At 39.9% G+C, this 21,620-nt stretch overlaps 1 protein-coding gene across 2 annotated transcripts in view; it reads right to left on the reverse strand.

The window, feature by feature from the left end:
* Positions 1-2,714: 2,714 nt before the first annotated feature.
* Positions 2,715-21,620, reverse strand: part of slc2a9l2 (solute carrier family 2 member 9, like 2) — a 243,642-nt gene continuing 224,736 nt past the window's right edge. For both annotated transcript variants that reach the window (XM_014131731.2, XM_014131730.2), the window contains exon 13: positions 2,715-3,064. In XM_014131731.2, the coding sequence (XP_013987206.1) occupies positions 2,813-3,064 (252 nt within the window). In that variant the 3' untranslated portion in view covers positions 2,715-2,812. The remainder of the gene's footprint in view (positions 3,065-21,620) is intronic.

Raw genomic sequence — 21,620 nt, forward strand, 5'->3', positions numbered from 1 at the left:
ACACCGACCAACACTGTATTTAGGTTAGTATTGTGGAGTAACTGCAAAGTTGTTGATCCATTCTCTCCCATCACAGCCATGAAACTCTGTAACTGGTGAAATCCCTGAGCAGATTCCTTCCTCTCCGGGAACTGAGTTAGGAAGGGTGCCTGTATCTTTGTAGTGACTGGGTGTATTGATACACCATCCAAAGTGTAATGCATAACTTCACCATGCCCAAAGGGACATTCAATGTCTGTTTTTTTTTAAAACCCATCTATCAATAGGTGCCCTTCTTTCCGAGGCATTGGAAAACCTCCCTGGTTTTTGTGGTTGAATCTGTGTTTGACATTCACTATTTGACCGAGGGACCTTGTGTGGGGTACAGATATCAGGTAGTCATTCAAAAATCCTGTAAACACTATTAAACACACCCTGAAGAAGGCACAGTGATGCCGAAACGTTGGTGATTCACCCAATAAATTACTGGGAGTTTATATATGGAGTGTGCGACTCTATTTTTATAGTTTGTTCGCCATTAGTAAGCACCTCCAAACCAAATAATTTTTCTGGGTGTGCGCCAGCTCATGTTTTTTAAACACTATTATTGCACACAGAGTGAGTCCATACAACTTATTATGTGACTGGTTAAGCAAATATTTATACTGCAATAAAGTATCAAGTAAAACACCCTGCTGGTAGCTAATGTTAGCTAGCTCATAGATCTAGCCTAGATAGGTAACTAGCCAACCTAGAATTGTGTCTGACAGTAGGTATAAAACTATTTCATACAATACTATCTAATAACCTCTAGTTCGCTAATATCACAACAACATTAGGAAAGGATTTAAGAAATGTACATTCATATTTAGCATTTATGTGCTACACTATACACCAGATCACTCGTAAATAGCTAACTTAGCATCATCTTCTCAGCAAGAAGACTGCACAGGAGGTTGGTGGCACCTTAATTGGGGAGGACGTGGTTGTGGTAATGGCTGGAGCAGAATAAGTGGAATGGTATCAAATACATCAAACACATTGTTTCCATGTGTTTGATGCCATTCCATTGACGCCGTTCCAGCCATTATAATGAGCCGTCCTCTCCTAAGCAGCCTCCACCGGTGGAGAGGGAGTGGAGAGCGCACGCACAAATCTGATGTCATCACAGAGCGACAGGAATGTATTTAGCTTTTTTTTTTTTTACATCTGTAACTGCCATTTCTTGAGACCTACAGCTACAAATGAAAGAAAAGGGTTAGCTAACATAGCTAGTAGCCTAATTGACAGTATTTTATCCTGAAATAATTTGAGGTGGTCCCAACGTCATCCTCACATTTTTATAGGTTACGGTTTAATGTAAATAGCCTACACATAGAAAGGAAAAAGTAGCTTGATCAAAGGGGCAATCTGCAGTTGCTACATCCAGGTTTTGGCTTATACATGATCAATATATACCCATTAATTCATTAAGAATATAACTTAAAAAATGCCTCATGAGCTTAGTTCAACTGTCGTACCCCATCAGAACTCAATATATTAGCTTGTTTTACTCCAATGTTTGTTAACAAAATAAATGTTATCATATACTTTACAGCCTCAAAACACGGTTAAAACAATAATATTTGTATAATGGATGGTCAATCCTTGCATCGATAGCTTTGTCTATAAATTTGAGAGTGGTTACATTTCTCCAGCCCCATTCCTTAGCTTTTTACCAAAACAGGCTCCATTGTTTCAAATTCTGATTGCCCCTTCTTCCCACATTTGGTTTTAACCCTTTGTACATTGTTGGGGGTGGGGGCGCCATGCCACTGAATTGTGATATCCATCATATCTTGTGCATATCTTTTTTGTCAATAATGAATCTGAATGTGAACTGGGCTTTGCTTGTCATGTCAGGAATTTTGTGTCACTTTACAACGACATATGTCACTGTTATGTTATGTTTGTTATAGGGAAGGGATGTAATGGTATAACTGAAGAGAAACAGGTAATGATGCATTTTCCAGCACAGATTCGGCGTTATTACATAGAAATGATCTTCTCTGTTTCCAGATAACAACCATGGGCTGGTTGGGATATCAGGAAAGTATTGGGGGAAACAACATGGTAACTATTTATGTTAACTAATGGTAATTACTAGCTAATTGCAGAGTAAATACATCTTATTACCGAGCTAGAATGTAAAGCGGTAGCCACATTTCTCTCATGTAAATGAGAGATTCAGCAAACAATTTATTTGGGAAATATTCAGACTTTGCTATTTTCATTAGCATGCTGATGATTTCAAATTGTATTCGATTTATTTTTTATCTGTTAAGACATTGAATACATGTGGTTTAGTATATTTAGCACATTTAGTATGTTTAGTTTTCACTGTGAGAAGCAAGTTCATTTAAAATTATGTGTGATTTGGTTTATGTAGATACAACAATTCAAAGTTAGTAACCAAAAACCGGATCTAATTTGCATATTCATAATGAGTTTGCAGCACATCTGCAGCAAACAGTAAAATGTTTGCCACAAGTTTTCCAGAACTGTTAGCCAGAAGTTCACAAGTCGCTGTAAATTTACTGCAAAAGTTTTCCTCAAAACTAATTTGCAAATTTGCAGCAAATTGGCCAAAGATTTGCAATAACTGTTTGCCAATTGCCTGTTTTTTTTTATATAGGTAAGAGATCTTTAAAAATGTATTGAAAATAATTGCATACAAAAAAAAACGTACACTCACCTAGCAGAAAAACTTTATCTTAAAAATTACATTTCACTTCAGTGAATCAAAATACAGTATGTACAACAGTAAACTGACACCTGGTGGCTTTTCTTTGATTCAAAACGAACTCTCCATCTCACCATCGATGATGACTTTTCCATTTTCTTCTACATCCTTTGACCCAGCCTTGATGGCAAGTTCGTTCTCAATTTCCTTGTCACCCAACGGAACCTTGTTGATTTTGGCAAAGCTCTGGCTGATGTCCATAAAGGTCTTGTTTTTGGTCTCGGGCAGAATAAAGTAGAGGTACACAGCACCCAGCACACATACCACCAGGAACACCAGGAAGGCATAGGTCTGCAGGGACTCCTGTGGAGACACACACACACACCAAAATGTTTTAAAGGTATACTCAGCAATATGACATCATAATACATAGTGGGGCGACTTCCCGTTTACAGATGTCAACAACAACAAATTTCAAATCTGCCAAGACTTGCCACATTTACAAACATTTCACCTTCATTTCCAGCCCAAACTTCCCCCTCACAAAAAGATAGGCTTCCCTGAGCTGTCAGCCTGAAGTGTGTGTACAGAGGCATCTAGCCATCTGTGTGAAACTGTTGGTGTGACAGTGTGACAAGCAATAAAAGCCTCATTCTCCTGAGGCGTGCTCTCCATTCCATTGTGGTCAGTGCAGTTCAATTCCCATCAAGCACAGGCGGACGGACGGACGGACGGACACACACACACACACACACACACACATTTGCAAGTCACCAGAGTAGTTATACTAACTCTGTAGTCCATTTCTACATTTAGATAACCTCCAGGGGGACCAAAGGGAATTGAAACTCAGTGGCGAGTCACACTTCTTAAAAAGTCACCAAGCAGGGAGCATCAATGTCGCCTGTCCCTACTCTCAGAGCAGTAAATCATCAGTAAAAAAGAAACACAGGCAACGGAGTGTGGCTGGACCTAGTGCTTGCATAGGCCTACTGAAGAGCTGAAGCTTTGCAAGCATGTAATGCTGTATGTTCTATAATTATATAATCTATATAATGTATTTGGTAGTGAGTAGAAAGTGTATTTGCAATTACTTCTGAGAATGGGACTACACTGTTAGAAAAAATGGTGCTATCTAGAACCTAAAAGGGTTCTTTGGCTGTTCTCATAAGATTTTTTTTTTTTTTAATGTTTAAAATGGCTCTTTGTTTGCTCTGAATCTCACTGGGACTACACTCTTAGACCAAAAGAGTTCAACCTGGAACAAATAAGGGTTCTCTTATGGGGACAGCCGAAGAACCCTTTTGGAACCCTTTTTTCTAAGAGTGTATGACCTGCTGGGAATTACATTTCTCTGACCTGACTCCCTCTCAGTGGGAGCTTTACAAATTCTTAAATGAACTAAATGTATTCAGGCCAAACGGAATATTGGATTACATTTTAGAAACATTTCAGAATCAAACAAAGAATCAAATAAATTCAGAAGGACGAGCCTGGGAAATAATTGGGACTACTGAAAAACACACAGTCCAATGCTGAGAAGTTGCAGGGAATAGAGAAAGAATCCAAAATCTACAGGGAACCACAAATATACCCAACATCTTTGAAATCTGACCCTGCACTGTCAACCATTCAGTTTAATGAGGGATTTCAAATCCGGCCAGGCAGATTACCAGAGGGAGACTGCCTGGGAATCTCGATTGACCCCAGACTGGGAGTTTGAATCTATTGTTCATGAGGACATGATGCACTAAAAGCTATTTTCCAAACAGTCTAATATACCTGTCATAAAGTACACAATACCCATACAATGGTGACCTCAAAGCCCAACTACTTCCTGTTGACATCCGCCCTCCTAAGGCCTTATGGGTTATTACTGTGTCACATCGAGACACGGTTTTTCCTCTTTCAAATATTTCATAAGAAGATAAACAAGGCTGTATTTGGAAGCCTGACCCAAACTGAAAAAAAAATATATGGTTTCTGTGATGTAACACTAATTTGCAAAAGTTGAAAAAATCCCTTAGTCCGATGAATTTTGCATTACACGGACAGATGAGTAATGCTAATTCCAAACGCATTTCCTATAAAAATATTTCAACTTCCTGTTATTGCTAAGATTGATTTTTTTCACTGGCCTATTGATTGACGTGAGAAAGGAGGTGGTTTCTGTTTTAGAGGGTAAGCTTTATTGTCTGCAGTGCTGGCTTGGCACATTTAGCCTCCCTGACACATACACAAACATACACTGACCTAGAGAAGTCTATCCTCGGTGGCTGCAATCTGTTCGGCATGTGATGGGGACACAAGGATAATTAAATGTCCATAATGGAGGGGATATAAAAGTTAATACATCTGATCAGGGAGAGGTGTCCCCAGTGCAATAATGGGCCTGGCCTTCGAGAGGCTCTTTTTGGTCATGGTCACTGCATTGTGGGGGCAATGGCTTGTCCCAGTTGACAAGGAGAGGGCTACTGTGTGTGTGTGTGTGTGTGTGTGTGTGTGTGTGTCTGGGGGTTGGTTTATGCAGACTGTGCTCATACTCTTAATGGCCCAAGGGGAGGCCGACCCAAGGACAGCAAATTAGCTGCTTGACTAGGCTTTACTCAACATTATTATTATGCGTTTTCAGAATGGCAAACTGTCATTTTGGGAATGCAAGATGATTTATAATGCAGTTTCTACCTTTTACATTTTTGATTATCCTCTAGCACTCCAGCAGTGACGTATGCTACATTGTGATAATCATATAATGATTTTTAAAATGACATTATATATGGGTCTTTCTATAAACTAGGGTACCAGTGAGCATTTCTTGTAGCGGACAACTGTTTAGAGCTGTTACAAAGTCTTTAATAATTAGCCTTTTTTTCATGTGAATATATTAAGACAGTGGTCACCAACCTTTTCTGAGTCAAGATCACTTTCTGAGTCCAAAGCAAGATCGACCGCTCAGATAGTTTTTTAAACAAAAATAATAATAATAATAATAAGCCTATGCAACATTAACCTACTAAAAACAATTCTGTAACAAGGAGGTTTGTGCAATAGGCTATGAGGCCCAATACATTATCACATATTGGCTATGCTTGAATTGCCTCGTCATTGTTGTTCTTCTCAGACCATTTTCAAATTATATTTCAAAATGTTCGGTATACGATCACACCGGTAATATATCATTTGCTGTATTACTTGTGAGGCACAGCTGAGTAAGCACAATAATTAGCTTTGTTTTATTTTGCTGGATGGCCTGCATCTGATGGTCAGTCTGAGGGGAGGGAGGAAAGGAGAGAGCAGCAGGGAGGCTGCCTCTCACCCGATTCACCCCGTCCCTCCCTGAGAAAAGGGGACACAGTCTTCCAGCTGTTGGCGAAACTCAAGTCGCTCTGCATTATTTATGCCACATGCACCAATTCATGTTGTTACTTCCATGACAAGAGAAAGTGAAATTAAAACATTCAAAAAGAGATATTAAAAAAGAGACAAGCCGCTAATAATAACAATGGAAGGTTATCGAAACACTTTGCTATACTCATTAGTTGCAGCTGCAGTGAGTGGAAGTAGGGAGAACTCTTATTTTATGGCTTATAAAAGTGTGGTGTTGACAGTGCTGAATAACAACTTCAAAATAAACTTAATTATAAAAAAAGCAGCTCTTTGCTGTATTCATTGAGTCTCTCTCTAGTCATGGTTTTAAAAGGTTTGAAATCTCAGTCTCAATGCTGTGTGTTCGTGGCTTCATTTTACAGCCTATTGCTCGAGGAAACTGTGCAGACACAGTGATCTGAGCTATCTGACTGGCCAGCATTAGGCCTATAGGTGCACTTGATTTGCTCTCTGGGGCGACTGGGTAGGAGGAGTTCTACCTTCAGACACATGAAATGGTTCAAAATGGGAACACTTTGTTGTTGTTTTTTTCACAGAAATGCTTGGTGATCGACTACGAATGCCTTGGAGATCAACCAGTTGAATGACCGGTTGATAACCACTGCATTAAGATATAAAAATGTATGGAGATCTCGGAAGTTTACTGTTACCCTGTAACATTTCGCATTTCACTTTGTTACGGAGTGAAAACTGTTTTTATGTGCACACATATCCAAAATAATGTATGCAATTACAAAATCGAATGTTTCTAACACAAAGAGCAACTTTAACATGATTAATAAAACAAAAACTGATACTGTCATTAACCGGGTTCTTCGACGGCCGTCGTCGGAAGAAGACCAAGGTGCAGCGGAGTTAGTGTTCATCATAAGAATTTAATAGACCAACGTGAACACTTTACAAAAACAAGAAAACTGACAGCCAAAACAGTCCTGTCAGGTGCAAACACTAACAGAAACAATTACCCACAAACCCCAAAGGAAAAGTAGGCTACTTATGTGTGACTCCCAATCAGCAACAACCCTCTACAGCTGTGCCCGATTGGAAGCCACACGGCCAAAATAAACGACACAAACCAACCTACACACTTCTCTTCTGCCACGTCCTGACCCAACTACACCCTCTACTGGTCAGGACGTGACAAGGTGATTCAGGAAACAATTTTCTGAATGACATTCAAGTGATAAAGAGCTGATGTGATACTGCCAGATTACTGTCCATGTACAGTTGTAGTCGTAAGTTTACTTTCAACCACTCCACAGATTTCTTGTTAATACCAACCTGAATGTAAACTTACGACTTCAACTGTACATATTTTTTCCCCAAGCGATTCACCAAAATTAAAGTAATTCAGGCATTTATATATAAATTCTATTCGTACTTTATCAAATGCCTTCTGAAAATCTGCTATGAAGACCAGGCATGGTATCTTGGATGTTTCACAATGTTCAATTGTTTCAAGTAATTGTCGTATATTATCTTCAATATATCGTCAATGTAAAAAACTTGTCTGATCAGGATGAACAATATCTGGTAATACCTTTTTTATGCTATGTGCTCTGCATTTCGCCAAGATCTTCACATCACAACAAGAACTAGAGTCCTCCAGTTTTTTTAAATGGACTGGATCTTTATACTTACCACCTGGGTCCTGTTTAAGTAGTAATGAAATCAGAACCTCTTGTGGAGTACCTGAAAGTCTACCATTTGTTTAGGAGTAAATAAAACATGCTAATAATGAATCTCTGAGTACATCAAAAAAGGTCTGATATACCTCTACTGGTATACCGTCAAGCCCTTGTCACATTGGCATAAGGGCCAGGTGTGCACAATGAAAGTTCCAGAGGGATCCGTGACAGCCATGGTGTTTTTCCAGACTGAAAAGATTTTAGTTCCTCTTCTGTAAGTTGGCCTTCACACATGTCTTTCTGTAAATTTGTTAATTTTACATTATTATTATTAGGAAAGAAATCCTTAGAGTTTACATCAATCAGTGGAAATGGAGGAGACAAAAAGAAAACATATGCTTAAAATATTGTGCATCCTCTTTTAAAATATAATTTGGTGAATCATGGATGACTCCATCATTTGTAACGAGATTCTGTAAATTATTTTTCTACGTTGAACATTCAAGAAAAATGCTGTACATTTTCCACCATGTTCCATCCAATTCACTTTATTTTTTGTAATACATTACACTTAATCGTTCTTGAATAAGTACTTCCATTTATTTTTGTTTTTCCTCTGACCTATTTTGTGCCTCTGGTACAGTTTCCACTACCATTTACCTGCGCTGTTACTTCCTCTATTTCCTTTATTTGTCTAATCTCTTTTGACCTAAACTGCTATTGTTTTAATGATGAGTATTGTATTGAATGGCCTCTAAAAGTACATTTGAAAGTGTCCCGTACAATAAGGGGATCTGCTGTACCTAGGTTGTGCAAAAAAAGTCAATTATGAATTATTTTGTCTTAGTTAAGAACAAATTGTCATCTAATAGGCTTTGATAACATTTCCAATATCCGCATCCACGTGAAAAATCTGTAAGAGTTATATGGAGGCCAATTAGATGGTGGTCCGATCGCATTCGGTCTCCTATTAATACTTTAAAACTTTTGATGCCAGCAAGAATGAGACTAGGAAGTAATCAAGATGGCTAGCTTGATTAAGCCTCCATGTACATCTTACTAGGTCAGGGTTTTTCAACATCCATGTATCCACTAGTTCTAATGTATCCATAATCTTCATGATCTCCTTTAGTGCTTGAGGGTGATAGTTTGTAGAGTGATTTCCTTTACGATCCATTGAGGTACTTAAAAACGTATTACAATCTCCCACCATAATAATAGATTCATTTGTTGCTTGTGAGCTCAATAGATTATGATATATATTTTCAAAGAAGTGTGGATGATCATTATTTGGCCATATAGATTAATTAGCCGGATCTGTTTTTGGTCCAATAGCATATTTAAAATAATCCATCTTCCTTGCGGATCTGTTTGCACAGTTATTTGTAAACCTCCAATTGCTGTAATAATCCACCCACTAAAACCTCCCCCCATATCTAGGTCTGTTGTCACTATGACTATCAGATGATCTCCCTGACTCATGACGCATCTTTGCGTCCTAAGGCAAACAATTGGCCGCAAATTGGCGTTGGCCAGAGGGAAATATGGGCAGTCCCATGATAACATAAATATACAAGAGGGTGCTTTTTACGAGAACTAACCAAATAACATGGGAAACAGTCATAAAAAAAAATAAAAAAAAATAGTAACAATAATAGATCATATGAATAGAAATAATAACGGCAATCTTTTGAATGCATGCTCATATTTAGAACGTCCTAGCAAGGCTATAAGCATGTCAGCCCAGCCTGCTCAGTTCATTGTATTCAATTGTTGAAACAATTTTGAAAAAATGAAGACAAAACAAGTACAATATATCGCAAGATGTCCATTACATGCAAGACATATTTAATGTAGTCCTCATTAAATCCTGTTATATTCTGACAAAAAAAGAAGGAACAAGGCACATAGAATCTAACGGCTGCTAATGACTGCAAGTAAAAATTTGTCTTAGGCATCACAACGTGAAGCGGTGACTCCGGGATGCTGGCCTTCTAGGCAGAGTTCCTCTGTCCAGTGTCTGTGTTCTTTTGCCCATCTTAATCTTTTCTTTTTATTGGCCAGTCTGAGATATGGCTTTTTCTTTGCAACTCTGCCAGCATCCCGGAGTCGCCTCTTCACTGTTGACGTTGAGACTGGTGTTTTGCAGGTACTATTTAATGAAGCTGCCTGTTGAGGACTTGTGAGGCGTCTGTTTCTCAAACTAGACACTCTAATGTACTTGTCCTCTTGCTCAGTTGTGCACCGGGGCCTCCCACTCCTCTTTCTATTCTGATTAGAGCCAGTTTGCTATGTTCTGTGAAGGGAGTAGTACGCAGCGTTTTACGAGATCTTCAGTTTCTTAGCAATTTCTTGCATGGAATAGCCTTCATTTCTCAGAACAAGAATAGACTGACGAGTTTCAGAAGAATGTTATTTGTTTCTGGCCATTTTGAGCCTGTAATCGAACCCACAAATGCTGATGACCCAGATACTCAACTAGTCTAAAGAAGACCAGTTTTATTGCTTATTTAATCAAAACAACAGTTTTCAGCTGTGCTAACATAATTGCAAAAGGGTTTTCTAATGCTCAATTAGCCTTTTAAAGTGATAAACTTGGATTAGCTCACACAATGTGCCATTGGAACACAGGAGTGATGGTTGCTGATAATGGGCCTCTGTACGCCTATGTAGATATTCCATAAAAAAATCTGCCGTTTCCAGCTACAATAGTAATTTACAACATTAACAATGTCTACACTGTATTTCTAATCAATTTCATGTTATTTTAATGGACAAAAAATGAGCTTTTCTTTCAAAAACAAGGACTTTCCTAAGTGACCCCAAACTTTTGAACGGTAGTGTATATTCACAGTATTATGAATGAATTGTGGTTTATTTGGTAGCATTTCGTAGTGTGACTGATTTTACTAATTGCATTAGTACTGTACAAAGTTAGAGGTACGCTATTTGATAGATTCCCCCGCTCCCCCTACCTTGGGCTTCCAGTGGGGAGACCTGAGGTCAATCTACCCCTGCCCCCCTCCCCATCTCGTACTTCTGAGTGGGAGACCTTCCCAGGTAGTAGCCTGCCTAGCTCACAAACTCGAATCAGGGCGCCGATTTCAACAAGGTTAATTTACCCACAGTCCCACACGGTGACATGATATCATGGACGTGACGTGCAAATGAGCGATAGAAAACCAATCGTGCAAATGTCAACAAAATTGTGCGGGCTCCCTGTGCCGCCCCCGGCAAGATGCCGCCCTGGGTGGCTGCCCGCCCATTCCTAAATCCGCCACTGAGACACCAATTATTTTAGGATCGTATAGGCCTACTCCAATAGAGAACCTAGGCAGGTTTTTAAATATAATATAATCCTTAATCGTACCCCTACAATAATTCTACTCATATTTATTAAGTTTTATCTTAAAAGCTAATCGTTCAGAATCACATCCGCGAACAAGAGCCACACTATATAACAACTATTAAGTCATAATATATCCCACCTCTACAATTAGGCCATATCATATGAAAAAAAACACACAAAAAAACTTGGTATTTCTAATGTAGAATCTTCTAATTAAATAAATAAACAATCAAAGATATAAGGTCAGCCTTCCCTATCTTCGCCTATCCCTAAATCAACCTGATTTTAAGTCCATATAGTCCAAAATTACATATTGCCTAAATAGAAAAAGGATAACTTCATCATACCCATTCTGCATTACCATAAGTCCAACCTTATTTTAAGGCCACGGTTCCATACTGTATGAACAAAAAAAAGTCCATGCACAAATTTTTTTGTTTTGTTGTTGTTGTATAAAACAAATTAATCCATATTTGTACTGTGTAATATGGTACAAATATGTATCGGGAACTACTTCAACAGGAGGTAGCTATCACTCACAGCCATGTTGTAATCTTCGAGTCCTTGAAAATTTGGTTGTTTACATATAATTTATCAACCACTAGACGAACATTCTGCTTCTCTGCTCGGAGCTTTTTGAAAGTGGGGTACAGTGCACATCGTCTCTCCACTATTTCATGGGGAAATTGTTAATTAATAGAGAATGGGGTGTTCTTCAATTCCATACCCTGTTGTAACAAGGCAATTTTCATTTTGTAGTGGGTTAGCATAGCTACGATCGGACGGGGCCTTCCCTCTGCTCTGCCACCAAAACAGTGAGCCCTTTGAAAATCAATTGTTTCCACCTGTTTGTCAGTTATCTTGAGATTATGTTTCATGAATACCTTGACTTTTTCCTCCGTTGACTGATAGTTTATTTTCATCCTCCCTTATTCCCATTATAACAATATTATTTTTCATACTTCTGCACTTTAGATCAAGTAATTCGGCTTTCATTGTTTTATTATCATGCCGTAGCCTCTCTGTAGTGTCTTTTAGGCAGTCCATGTTAGTTTCAATATCTTATTTTCGTATAGCTCGTATTTCTTCCATCATTTTATTACTAGAATCCATTCCTGAATTTAAGGCCTCAACCTCCCCCAGTAGCCCAGGCAATAGATCCAGTTTTTTAAACTGCGCGCTCATGCTCTATCTTCTGGAGACATAGTTATAAAAATGTCCCCTTGAATTTTAGATGGCGGCTTCCCTTCAGTTTCTACCACGCTGCCACCTGCCATGTCATAAGAATGATGTGTTCTTGGGGACCCTTAATGCTGCAGACATTTTTTGGTACCCTTCCCCAGATCTGTGCCTCGACACAATCCTGTCTCAGAGCTCTACGGACAATTAATTCGACCTCATGGCTTAGTTGTTGCTCTGACATGTACTGTCAACTGTGTGACCTTATAAAGACAGGTGTGTGCATTTCCAAATACTGTCCAATCAATTGAATTTACCATAGGTGGACTCCAATCAAGTTGTGGAAACATCTCAAGGATGATCAATGGAAACAGAATGCACCTGAGCTCAATTTCGAGTCTCATAGCAAAGGGTCTGAATACTTATGTAAATACGGATGTCCCGGTTATTATTTTTAATAAATTAGCAAAAATATATAAACTGTTTCAGTTTGTCATTATGGGGTAGTGTGTGCAGATTGATGAGGAACATTTTTATTTAATCCATTTTAGAATAAAGCTGTAAGGTAACAAAATGTGGAAAAATGAAAGGGGTCTGAATACTTTCCGAATGCACTTTATTCTCCTCTTTGATTGTGCATTTGTCAGTTCTTTTATTCACCACTAGAGGGCGATCAGTTGATTTCTAGGGTTCTGTACTCCCGAAGTTGTTGACTGTTTTTGTGCTTGCCAGTTAGCTAGCTTTTAGCAGGCAATGGCTAGCAGTTTCTTACTGCAGATAAATACATATGATTGACATACTTTTTTTTACAGTCATAACTGAATTATTTAATGTAATAAATCAAACATTAAACCTTGTAATCAATCCATAGTAATTCATGGTAACCTTGTGAACAATTCAATTAGACCCAGCGTTAATTTGAAACAGGCGTTTATTTGCTGAAAAATGTGCGGTTGCCCGGCTATCAAAAAGGGACAGGCGGCTATTTGAGACTTGACATTTAATTGAAATTTTACGACATCTAATAGTTTTTTTATGCTTAAAATCCCCAAATGTGCTAAAACAGAAATACAAGTTCAGGAGTCCCCAGGGTATGCAGCGTCAATCTGTGCCTACTTTCCTATGATTGAAAATCCATTTTGAATTATTGGCCTATGCACGTTCCTGGTTCCAGTCATTGTTAATAGACAGGAGAGGCACCACACCCTAATAGGATTTTTTTCTCTCTTAATCATATCACAATTCACTTTTACCAGTTGAATGTAGACACAAAACACTTTTTTGAATAAAACATTTTAGGACTTTTTCATTTTGTTAAGACACTCGAGGACCGGACTTGTCCAGAGCAGATGGTGGATATATACTTTCTATCTGTAGAATACTAAAGACGTGTAAGTAAAATGCATTTTTGGTGCATTTTTCCAAATTAAATGTTATCTAGAATAATAAATTGACAGCATGTCAACAATTCCCTCTGGGCAAGTCTGGAGAATATATCTAAGGGTAACCACACAACATGTGGTGAATGCAGATGCTTCTGAAGCTGAGAAAAATGTATTGGCATGTGGGAAGAGTCTGCCTTAATCTTAATCAAGTACACTGGATTAAGACTACCAAATTCCAAAAGTAAATATCAACCCAATCACCATCTCTTCAAAGTAAGTTACTAATTGTAGTCCAGTTTGTAACATTCTTTATGAAATGGGCTTTGAAATTAGGTGTAATTCAATGTAGTGCCCTTTGAAATTATTGATGTATGTCCATTTTAAAGTGGTTCAAAATCATGAAAATGTTGATGACAGTATGATAAACTGAAGAAAATACACATTTGCAAGTTTTGACATGTTTTATGTTTACTTAACTAATAGTAACAGACCAAAATCCTAACAAATCTGAAAATGTATAGGTCGAGGCAAAAACTACATTTCAACCTGTGGTGCCTGACCTTAATTAATTTAATCGAGCATAATCCCTTTTTTTCGCATTCATACAGGGTAGGGCATAAAATGAAGACCCGCCAATTGTGGGTAAACTTTGGTATTGGCAGGTAAGTTGGTCGACTGTACCAGCAACGTGGTGGGTAGCAAACGAGCGTTTGGGAACAATATACATTTTCTTTCGCAAAAACATGCTATATGATCCTCCTCTAGCAAATATTTACATTTTAGTCATTTAGCAGACACTATAATCCAGAGCGATTTACATTTTTTTACTTTTTCGTACTGGTCCCCATGGGAATCGAATCCACAACCCTGGTGTTGCAAGCGCCATGTTCTACCAACTGAGCAACAGGGCACCAGAAAAAAAGATGTAGGCTACTGTTAAAAAATAGGAGAATTTTCGCTTTCTATTGTTGTAAACTTTATATCTCAACTCCCAATATTATACAAAAATATTTTTGGGGTTGTTTAAATGCTGAGGGATGGGCCTGGAGAAATGTAACCACTCTCAAATTCATAGACATAGCAATGGATGCAAGGACTGACCATCTATGTTATCAAAATTATACTTTCAACCATGTTTTGAGGCTATACCCTGGCTTGTGGAAAAAGAAACTCCCTCTACTCAGAGCGTGTCTCTCATAGTTAAAGGGACAGTTCACCTCAAAAAATGTGTCTTATTTTTCAATTGGTTACTATTACCCCACTGTAGAAAATTAGGAGTGGATATGTAAGCCACATTATGAATACATATAATGTCTTAACAAGTTAAAGAGACCTAACAAAGAATGTTTTCTGTGATGTGAATGGTTTTTTTTTGTCTTTATTCTGCAATGGCGAAATTGGCTGGTAAAAAGTCTAAGAGACTGGTAGATTTTTTCATCTACCTGCCACAGTGGCTAGTGGACCAAAAAGTCAGTTCCAGGCCCTGGTACAGGCTTAATAATGTTGTGGGAGAAGCACACAATGCTTATGCTTATTTGGGTGTGTCTACAAAGATTGACGCTCTTATTCCTTGCTTGTGTCACCAAGTTAGCTAGCAAGATGGACATAATGCACCTAAAACAATTTTCCTTAAGGATAGACAAATGTACTTCATAGTGAAGGTAGGCCTAAATGCAATTTTTGCTCTGCAATAAGTGGCTCACTGTTGGATTAACATTAAAATAACTGATGTATTACAAACTTGTAAAACATATTACTTTGTGACATGCTCCATCATTATCAGCCGCATGGACCACAACATACAATGCCTTCAGAAAGTATTCAGACTCCTAGACTTTTTCGGCCTTATTATAAAATGGATGAAATAAATGTTTTTCCTCATCAATCTACACACAATAACCCATAATGACAAAGCAAAAACTGGTTTTCAGACATTTTTGCAAATGTATAAAACATCAAAAACAGGAATACCTTATTTACATAAGTATTCAGACCCTTTTCTATGAGACTCGAAATTAAGCTCAGGTGCATCCTGTTTCCATTGATCATCCTTGAAATGTTTCCACAACTTGAGTCCTCCTATGGTAAATTCAATTGATTGGACATGATTTGGACAGGCACACACCTGTCTACATAAGGTTCCACAGTTGACAGTGCATGTCAGAACAAAAACCAAGCCATGAGGTCGAAGGAATTGTTCGGAAAGCTCTGAGACAGGATTGTGTCGAGCGCACAGATCTGGGGAAAGGTACCAAAACATTTCTGCAGCATTGAAGGTCCCCAAGAACACACACACACACACACACACACACACACACACACACACACACACACACACACACACACACACACACACACACACACACACACACACAGAGAGAGAACATAATAATATCTAAAAAAATGGGCAGGAAAAGCAGTTAGTAACAATCAATTTTTGTCTTGTGAGTCAAAGCCACCACATCCGGGTGTCTCCAAGGCCGAAAAGATAGTTTTACTAAAGATCACATGAATGATTTCTTACAGTTACCCCATAAACCATTCAATACATCATCACAACTCCCCAGTATATGCATTTCTCAGGTCGATAGTGCTGTGTGGTGTCTTCACACCTTAACCTGGTAATGTATTGTTTTGGCATTGTCTTTCGACGCTACCTCAGGATTACCGCGATCCTCCCTCCTCTATTTACACCGAACGACCCATCTTTGAGGGGATTAGTTGCTAAAGAGTGAGAGAAAAGGGGAGCGGGGCCTTTTTAGGTGAGAATCAAAGCTGAAACAATCCCTTTACTTTCCTCTGTAATGAGCTTTGGGAGAGCCGGAAGTAATACAGATCTTAATTTGATCACTCATTTGTTGCGGAGACTTTTCCTACACCGGAGGAAATGCAGATGAGCTTCATGATTTACACTGTACATAAATTCACTGACAACCCACACTAACAAACAGTTATATTAACAGTATTGCACTTTTTATGTAGCTTAAGTTTGGACAGCTAATAGCCTAAACACAGATCAAGCAACATTATGGACTAAATGTTCAAATCCTGTTGCTGCAGGATTACTGTGCTGCGACAATACTAGTCAAATTAAGATCCTACATCTGCAGCAATATAAAGTCAGTAAGCTGCACCCCAGCTGTAATACACCCAGACACAGTTGCAAAGGGAGAGACCCGTGGAAATAAAGTTCCCACACAGGAAGCAAGTCAGGTGTTACAGCAGCTTTGCAGCATTACCACCCGGCTCAATGTTTTTGCCAGTGCCAGTCAAGATGATTCGTCAAAGACGATTTTGTTAGAGAAAGTTTGGGAAATTCTCTCGCTACGGAAATTAAATGTTGCCGAATGGAAGCAAAAGAAAAGGTAGAATAGAATCTCTGATCATTATGGAAATTACACAAAAGATACACATCTCAATAACATGAATGTCAATGGCTATGCCATTGTTTCCAGGAAGAATGAACTAACCACACTCAGTATTCAACACAACGATGCTGTGATGTCCAGACAGACCAAAAATATAAACGCAACATGCAACAATTTCAAATATTTTACTGAGTTACAGTTCAAATAAGGAAATCAGTCAATTGAAATACATTAATTAAGCCCTAATCTATAGATTTCACATGACTGGGAATACAGATATGCATCTGTTGGTCACAGATACCTTTGAAAAAAGGTAGGGGCGTGGATACAGATATGCATCTGTTGGTCACAGATACCTTTGAAAAAAAGGTAGGGGCGTGGATAAAAAAAAAAGTCAGTATCTGGTGTGACCACCATTTGCCTCATGCAGCGTGACACATCTCAAGTCAAATTAAATCAAATTTTATTTGTCACATGTGCCAAATACAACAAGTGTAGTACACCTTACAGTGAAATGCTTACTTTCAAGCCTTTAACCAACAATGCGGTTTTAAGGAGAAAAAAAACAACAAATAATTAAGGAGAAACAATAAAATAACAGTAGCGAGGCTATATACAGGGGGTACAGGTACAGCATCAATGTGAGGGGGCACTGGTTAGTCGAGGTAATATGTACATGTAGGTAGAGGTAAAGTGACTATGTATGGATAATAAACAGAGAGTAGCAACAGTGTAAAAATGGGGGTGGGGGGCACAATGCAAATAGTACGGGTAGACATTTGATTAGCTGTTTAGGAGTCTTATGGCTTGGGGGTAGAAGCTGTTAAGGAGCCTTTTGGACCTAGACTTGGCGCTCCGGTACAGCTTGCCGTGCGGTAGCAGAGAGAACAGTCTATGACTAGGGTGGCTGGAGTCTTTTGGGCCTTCCTCTGACACCGTCTGGTATAGAGGTCCTGGATGGCAGGAAGCTTGGCCCCAGTGATGACTGGACCGTTCGCACTACCCTCTGTAGTGCCTTGCGGTCGGAGGCTGAGCAGTTGCCATACCAGGTGGTGATGCAACCAGTCAGGATACTCTCGATGGTGCAGCTGTAGAACCTTTTGAGGATCTGAGCACCCATGCCACATTTTTTCAGTCTACTGAGAGGGAACAGGCATTGTCATGCCCTCTTCACAACTATCTTGGTGTGTTTTGACCATGATAGTTTGTTGGTGATGTGGACACCAAGGAACTTGAAGCTCTCAATCTGTTCCACTACAGCCCTGTCGATGAGAATTGTGGTGTGCTTGGTCCTCCTTCTTCTGTAATCCTCAATCGTCTCATTTGTCTTGATCACGTTGAGGGAGCGGTTGTTATCCTGGCACTAGACTACCAGGTCTCTGACCTCCTCTCTATAGGCTGTCTCATCGTTGTCAGTGATCAGGCCTATCACTGTTGTGATGTCTGCAAACTTAATGATGGTGTTGGAGTTGTGCTTGGCCATGCAGTCATGGGTGAACCGGGAGTACAGGAGTGGACTGAGTACGCACCCCTGTTGAAGCTCCTGTTGAGGGTCAGTGTGGCAGATGTGTTGCTACCTATCCTCACCACCTGGGGGCAGCCCATCAGGAAGTCCAGGATCCAGTTGCAGAGGGAGGTGTTTAGTCCCAGGGTCATTAGCTTAGTGATAAGCGTTGAGGGCACTATGGTGTTGAATGCTGAGCTGTAGTCAATGAATAGCATTCTCACATAGGTGTTCCCTTTGTCCAGGTGGGAAAGGGCAGTGTGGAGTGCAATAGAGATTGCATCATCAGTGAATCTGTTGGGGCGGTATGCAAATTGGAGTGGGTATAGGCTTCCTGAGGTAATGGTGCTGATGTGAGCCATGACCAGCCTTTCAAAGCACTTGATGGCTGCAGACGTGAGTGCTACCGGTCGGTAGTCATTTAGGCAGGTTACCTTGGTGTTCTTGGGCACAGGGACAATGGTGGTCTGCTTGAAATATGTTGGAATGACAGACTCGGTCAGGGACAGGTTGAAAATGTCAGTGAAGACACTTGCCAGTTGGTCAGCGCATGCTCGGAGTTCACGTCCGTCTGGCCCTGCGGCCTTGTGAATGTTGACCTGTTTAAAGGTCTTACTCACATCGGCTACAGAGAGCGTGATCACACAGTCGTCGGGAACAACTGATGCTCTCATGCATGCTTCAGTGTTGCTTGCCTCGGAGCGAGCATAGAAGTTATTTAGGTCGTATGGTAGGCTCGTGTCACTGGGCAGCTCGCGACTGTGCTTCCCTATGTAGTCCGTAAATGTTTGCAAGCCCTGCCACATCCAACGAGCATCAGAGCCGGTGTAGTACGATTCAATCTTAGTCCTGTGTTGACGCTTTGGTTTGTCTTACGGCATAGCAGGATTTCTTATAAGCGTCCGGTTTAGAGTCTCGCTCTTTGAAAGCGGCAGCTCTACCATTTAGCTTAGTGCGGATGTTGCCTATAATCCATTGCTTCTGGTTGGAGTATGTATGTATGTATGGTCACTGTTGGGACGTCGTCGTCGATGCACTTATTGTTGAAGCCCGTGACTGATGTGGTGTACTCCTCAATGCCATCAGAAGAATCCTGGAACATATTCCAGTCTGTGCCAGCAAAACAGTCCTGTAGCTTAGCATCTGCGTCATTTGACCACTTCCTTATTGAGTGAGTCACTGGTACTTCCTGCTTTAGTGTTTGCTTGTAAGCAGGAATCAGGAGGATAGAGTTATAGTCAGATTTGCCAAATGGAGGGCGAGGGAGAGCTTTGTACGCGTCTCTGTGTGTAGAGTGAAGGTGGTCTAGAGTTTATTTTCCTCTGGTTTCACATTTAACATGCTGGTAGAAATTTGGTAAAATGGATTTAAGTTTCCCTGCATTAATGTCCCCAGCCACTAGGGGCACCGTCTTTGGATGATAATTTTCTTGTTTGCATAGAGTTGATCAGGCTGTTGATTGTGGCCTGTGGAATGTTGTCCAACTCCTCGTCAATGGCAGTGCGAAGTTGCTGGATATTGGCAGGAACTGGTACACGCTGTCATATATGTTGACCCAGAGCATCCCAAACGTGCTCAATGGGTGACATGTCTGGTGAGTTTGCAGGCCATGGAAGAACTGTGACATTTTCAGCTTCTAGGAATTTTGTAGAGATCCTTGCTGATAAATGGCACGACAATGGGCTTCAGGATCTCATCACGGTATCTCTGTGTATTCAAATTCCCATCTATAAAATGCAATTGTGTTCGTTGTCTGTAGCTTATACCTGCCCATACCATAACCCCACTACCACCATGCGGCACTCTGTTTACAACGTTGACATCAGCAAACCGCTCGCCCACACAACGCCATACACGTGTCTGCGGTTGGGAGGCCGGTTGGATATACAGTCAAATTCTCTAAAACGAAGTTGGAGGCGGCTTATGGTACATAAATTAACATTCAATTCTCTGGCAACAGCTCTGGTGGACATTCCTGCAGTCAGCATGTCAATTGCACACTCCCTCAAATCTGTGACATAGTGTTGTGTGACAAAACGGTACATTTTAGAGTGGCCTTTTATTGTCCCCAGCACACCTGTGTAATGATCATGTTGTTTAATCAGGTTCTTGATATGCCACACCTGTCAGGTGGATGGATTATCTTGTCAAAGGAGAAACGCTCACTTACAGGGATGTAAACAAATTTGTGCATCAAAATTTGAGAGAAATAAGCCTTTTGTGCATATGGAACATTTCTGGGATCTTTTATTTCAGCTCATGAAACCAATACTTTACATGTTGCGTTTATATTTTTGTTCAGTGTACATCTGTTTCACTTGCATCAAAAAATAAAAACATGCAAAACAAGTAATTATGCAGCAGGACAGGAGTTGTAAGCGTTTGGGACAGGCACGCAAGAGAATACAAGAACAATGTTCCGCCGTTTCCACCAAAGAAAAAGGTCGGCAGCCAACCAGGCAAGCCATCTCTGACATAGTCGGGGAAACACTCTGATTGAAATAAATGAGGAATTAAGGGCTCTATTCAATCAGCTCCACATAGCAGTTGTTTTGGCGGTATCGGAGGTGGAACTGCATTAAAGCTGTTAGAGCTGCGGCTCCTGGCATTATACCTAAAGCTGCACAGAGTTGCATTAAGATAAATCCCATGCAGCCTTGTTTACAAGTTTGAACACTGGAATGTGAGATGTAACCTACACCTCGATTAGGATGATAAAAATACTCATTTAGTTGAATGATTTTTCAATTTGAGCGTAATTATTTAGCCTAAACTTTCTCGTTCTGAACTTCGAAAATGAGTGGGGCAGGTATGGCTTTGTGACAATGATCGCAAGAGTAGCTGCTCACCGGTTTGACAGCTCCAACGCATTGCCCCCTCCAACACCTCCGCTACGCAGCTGTCTGGTATCTCTAGTTGACGCTTGATCTGATTGAATCCAGGCCTAAATGTGTATTTCTGGCACATTACATCACTTTTGCCTCCTTTAAATTTGTTTAACTTGAACAGGTATTTTGCTCCACATCTCTCCCTGTGTTGTGACAACAGGCCAATGAGTCACCTCATCACAATAGTAAAGCAGCCAGACATCTCCACAGCAAGACAGCATTCTCCTGACA

This window comes from Salmo salar, chromosome ssa12 (genome assembly GCF_905237065.1).
Source record: "Salmo salar chromosome ssa12, Ssal_v3.1, whole genome shotgun sequence".
Lineage (NCBI taxonomy): Eukaryota > Metazoa > Chordata > Actinopteri > Salmoniformes > Salmonidae > Salmo > Salmo salar.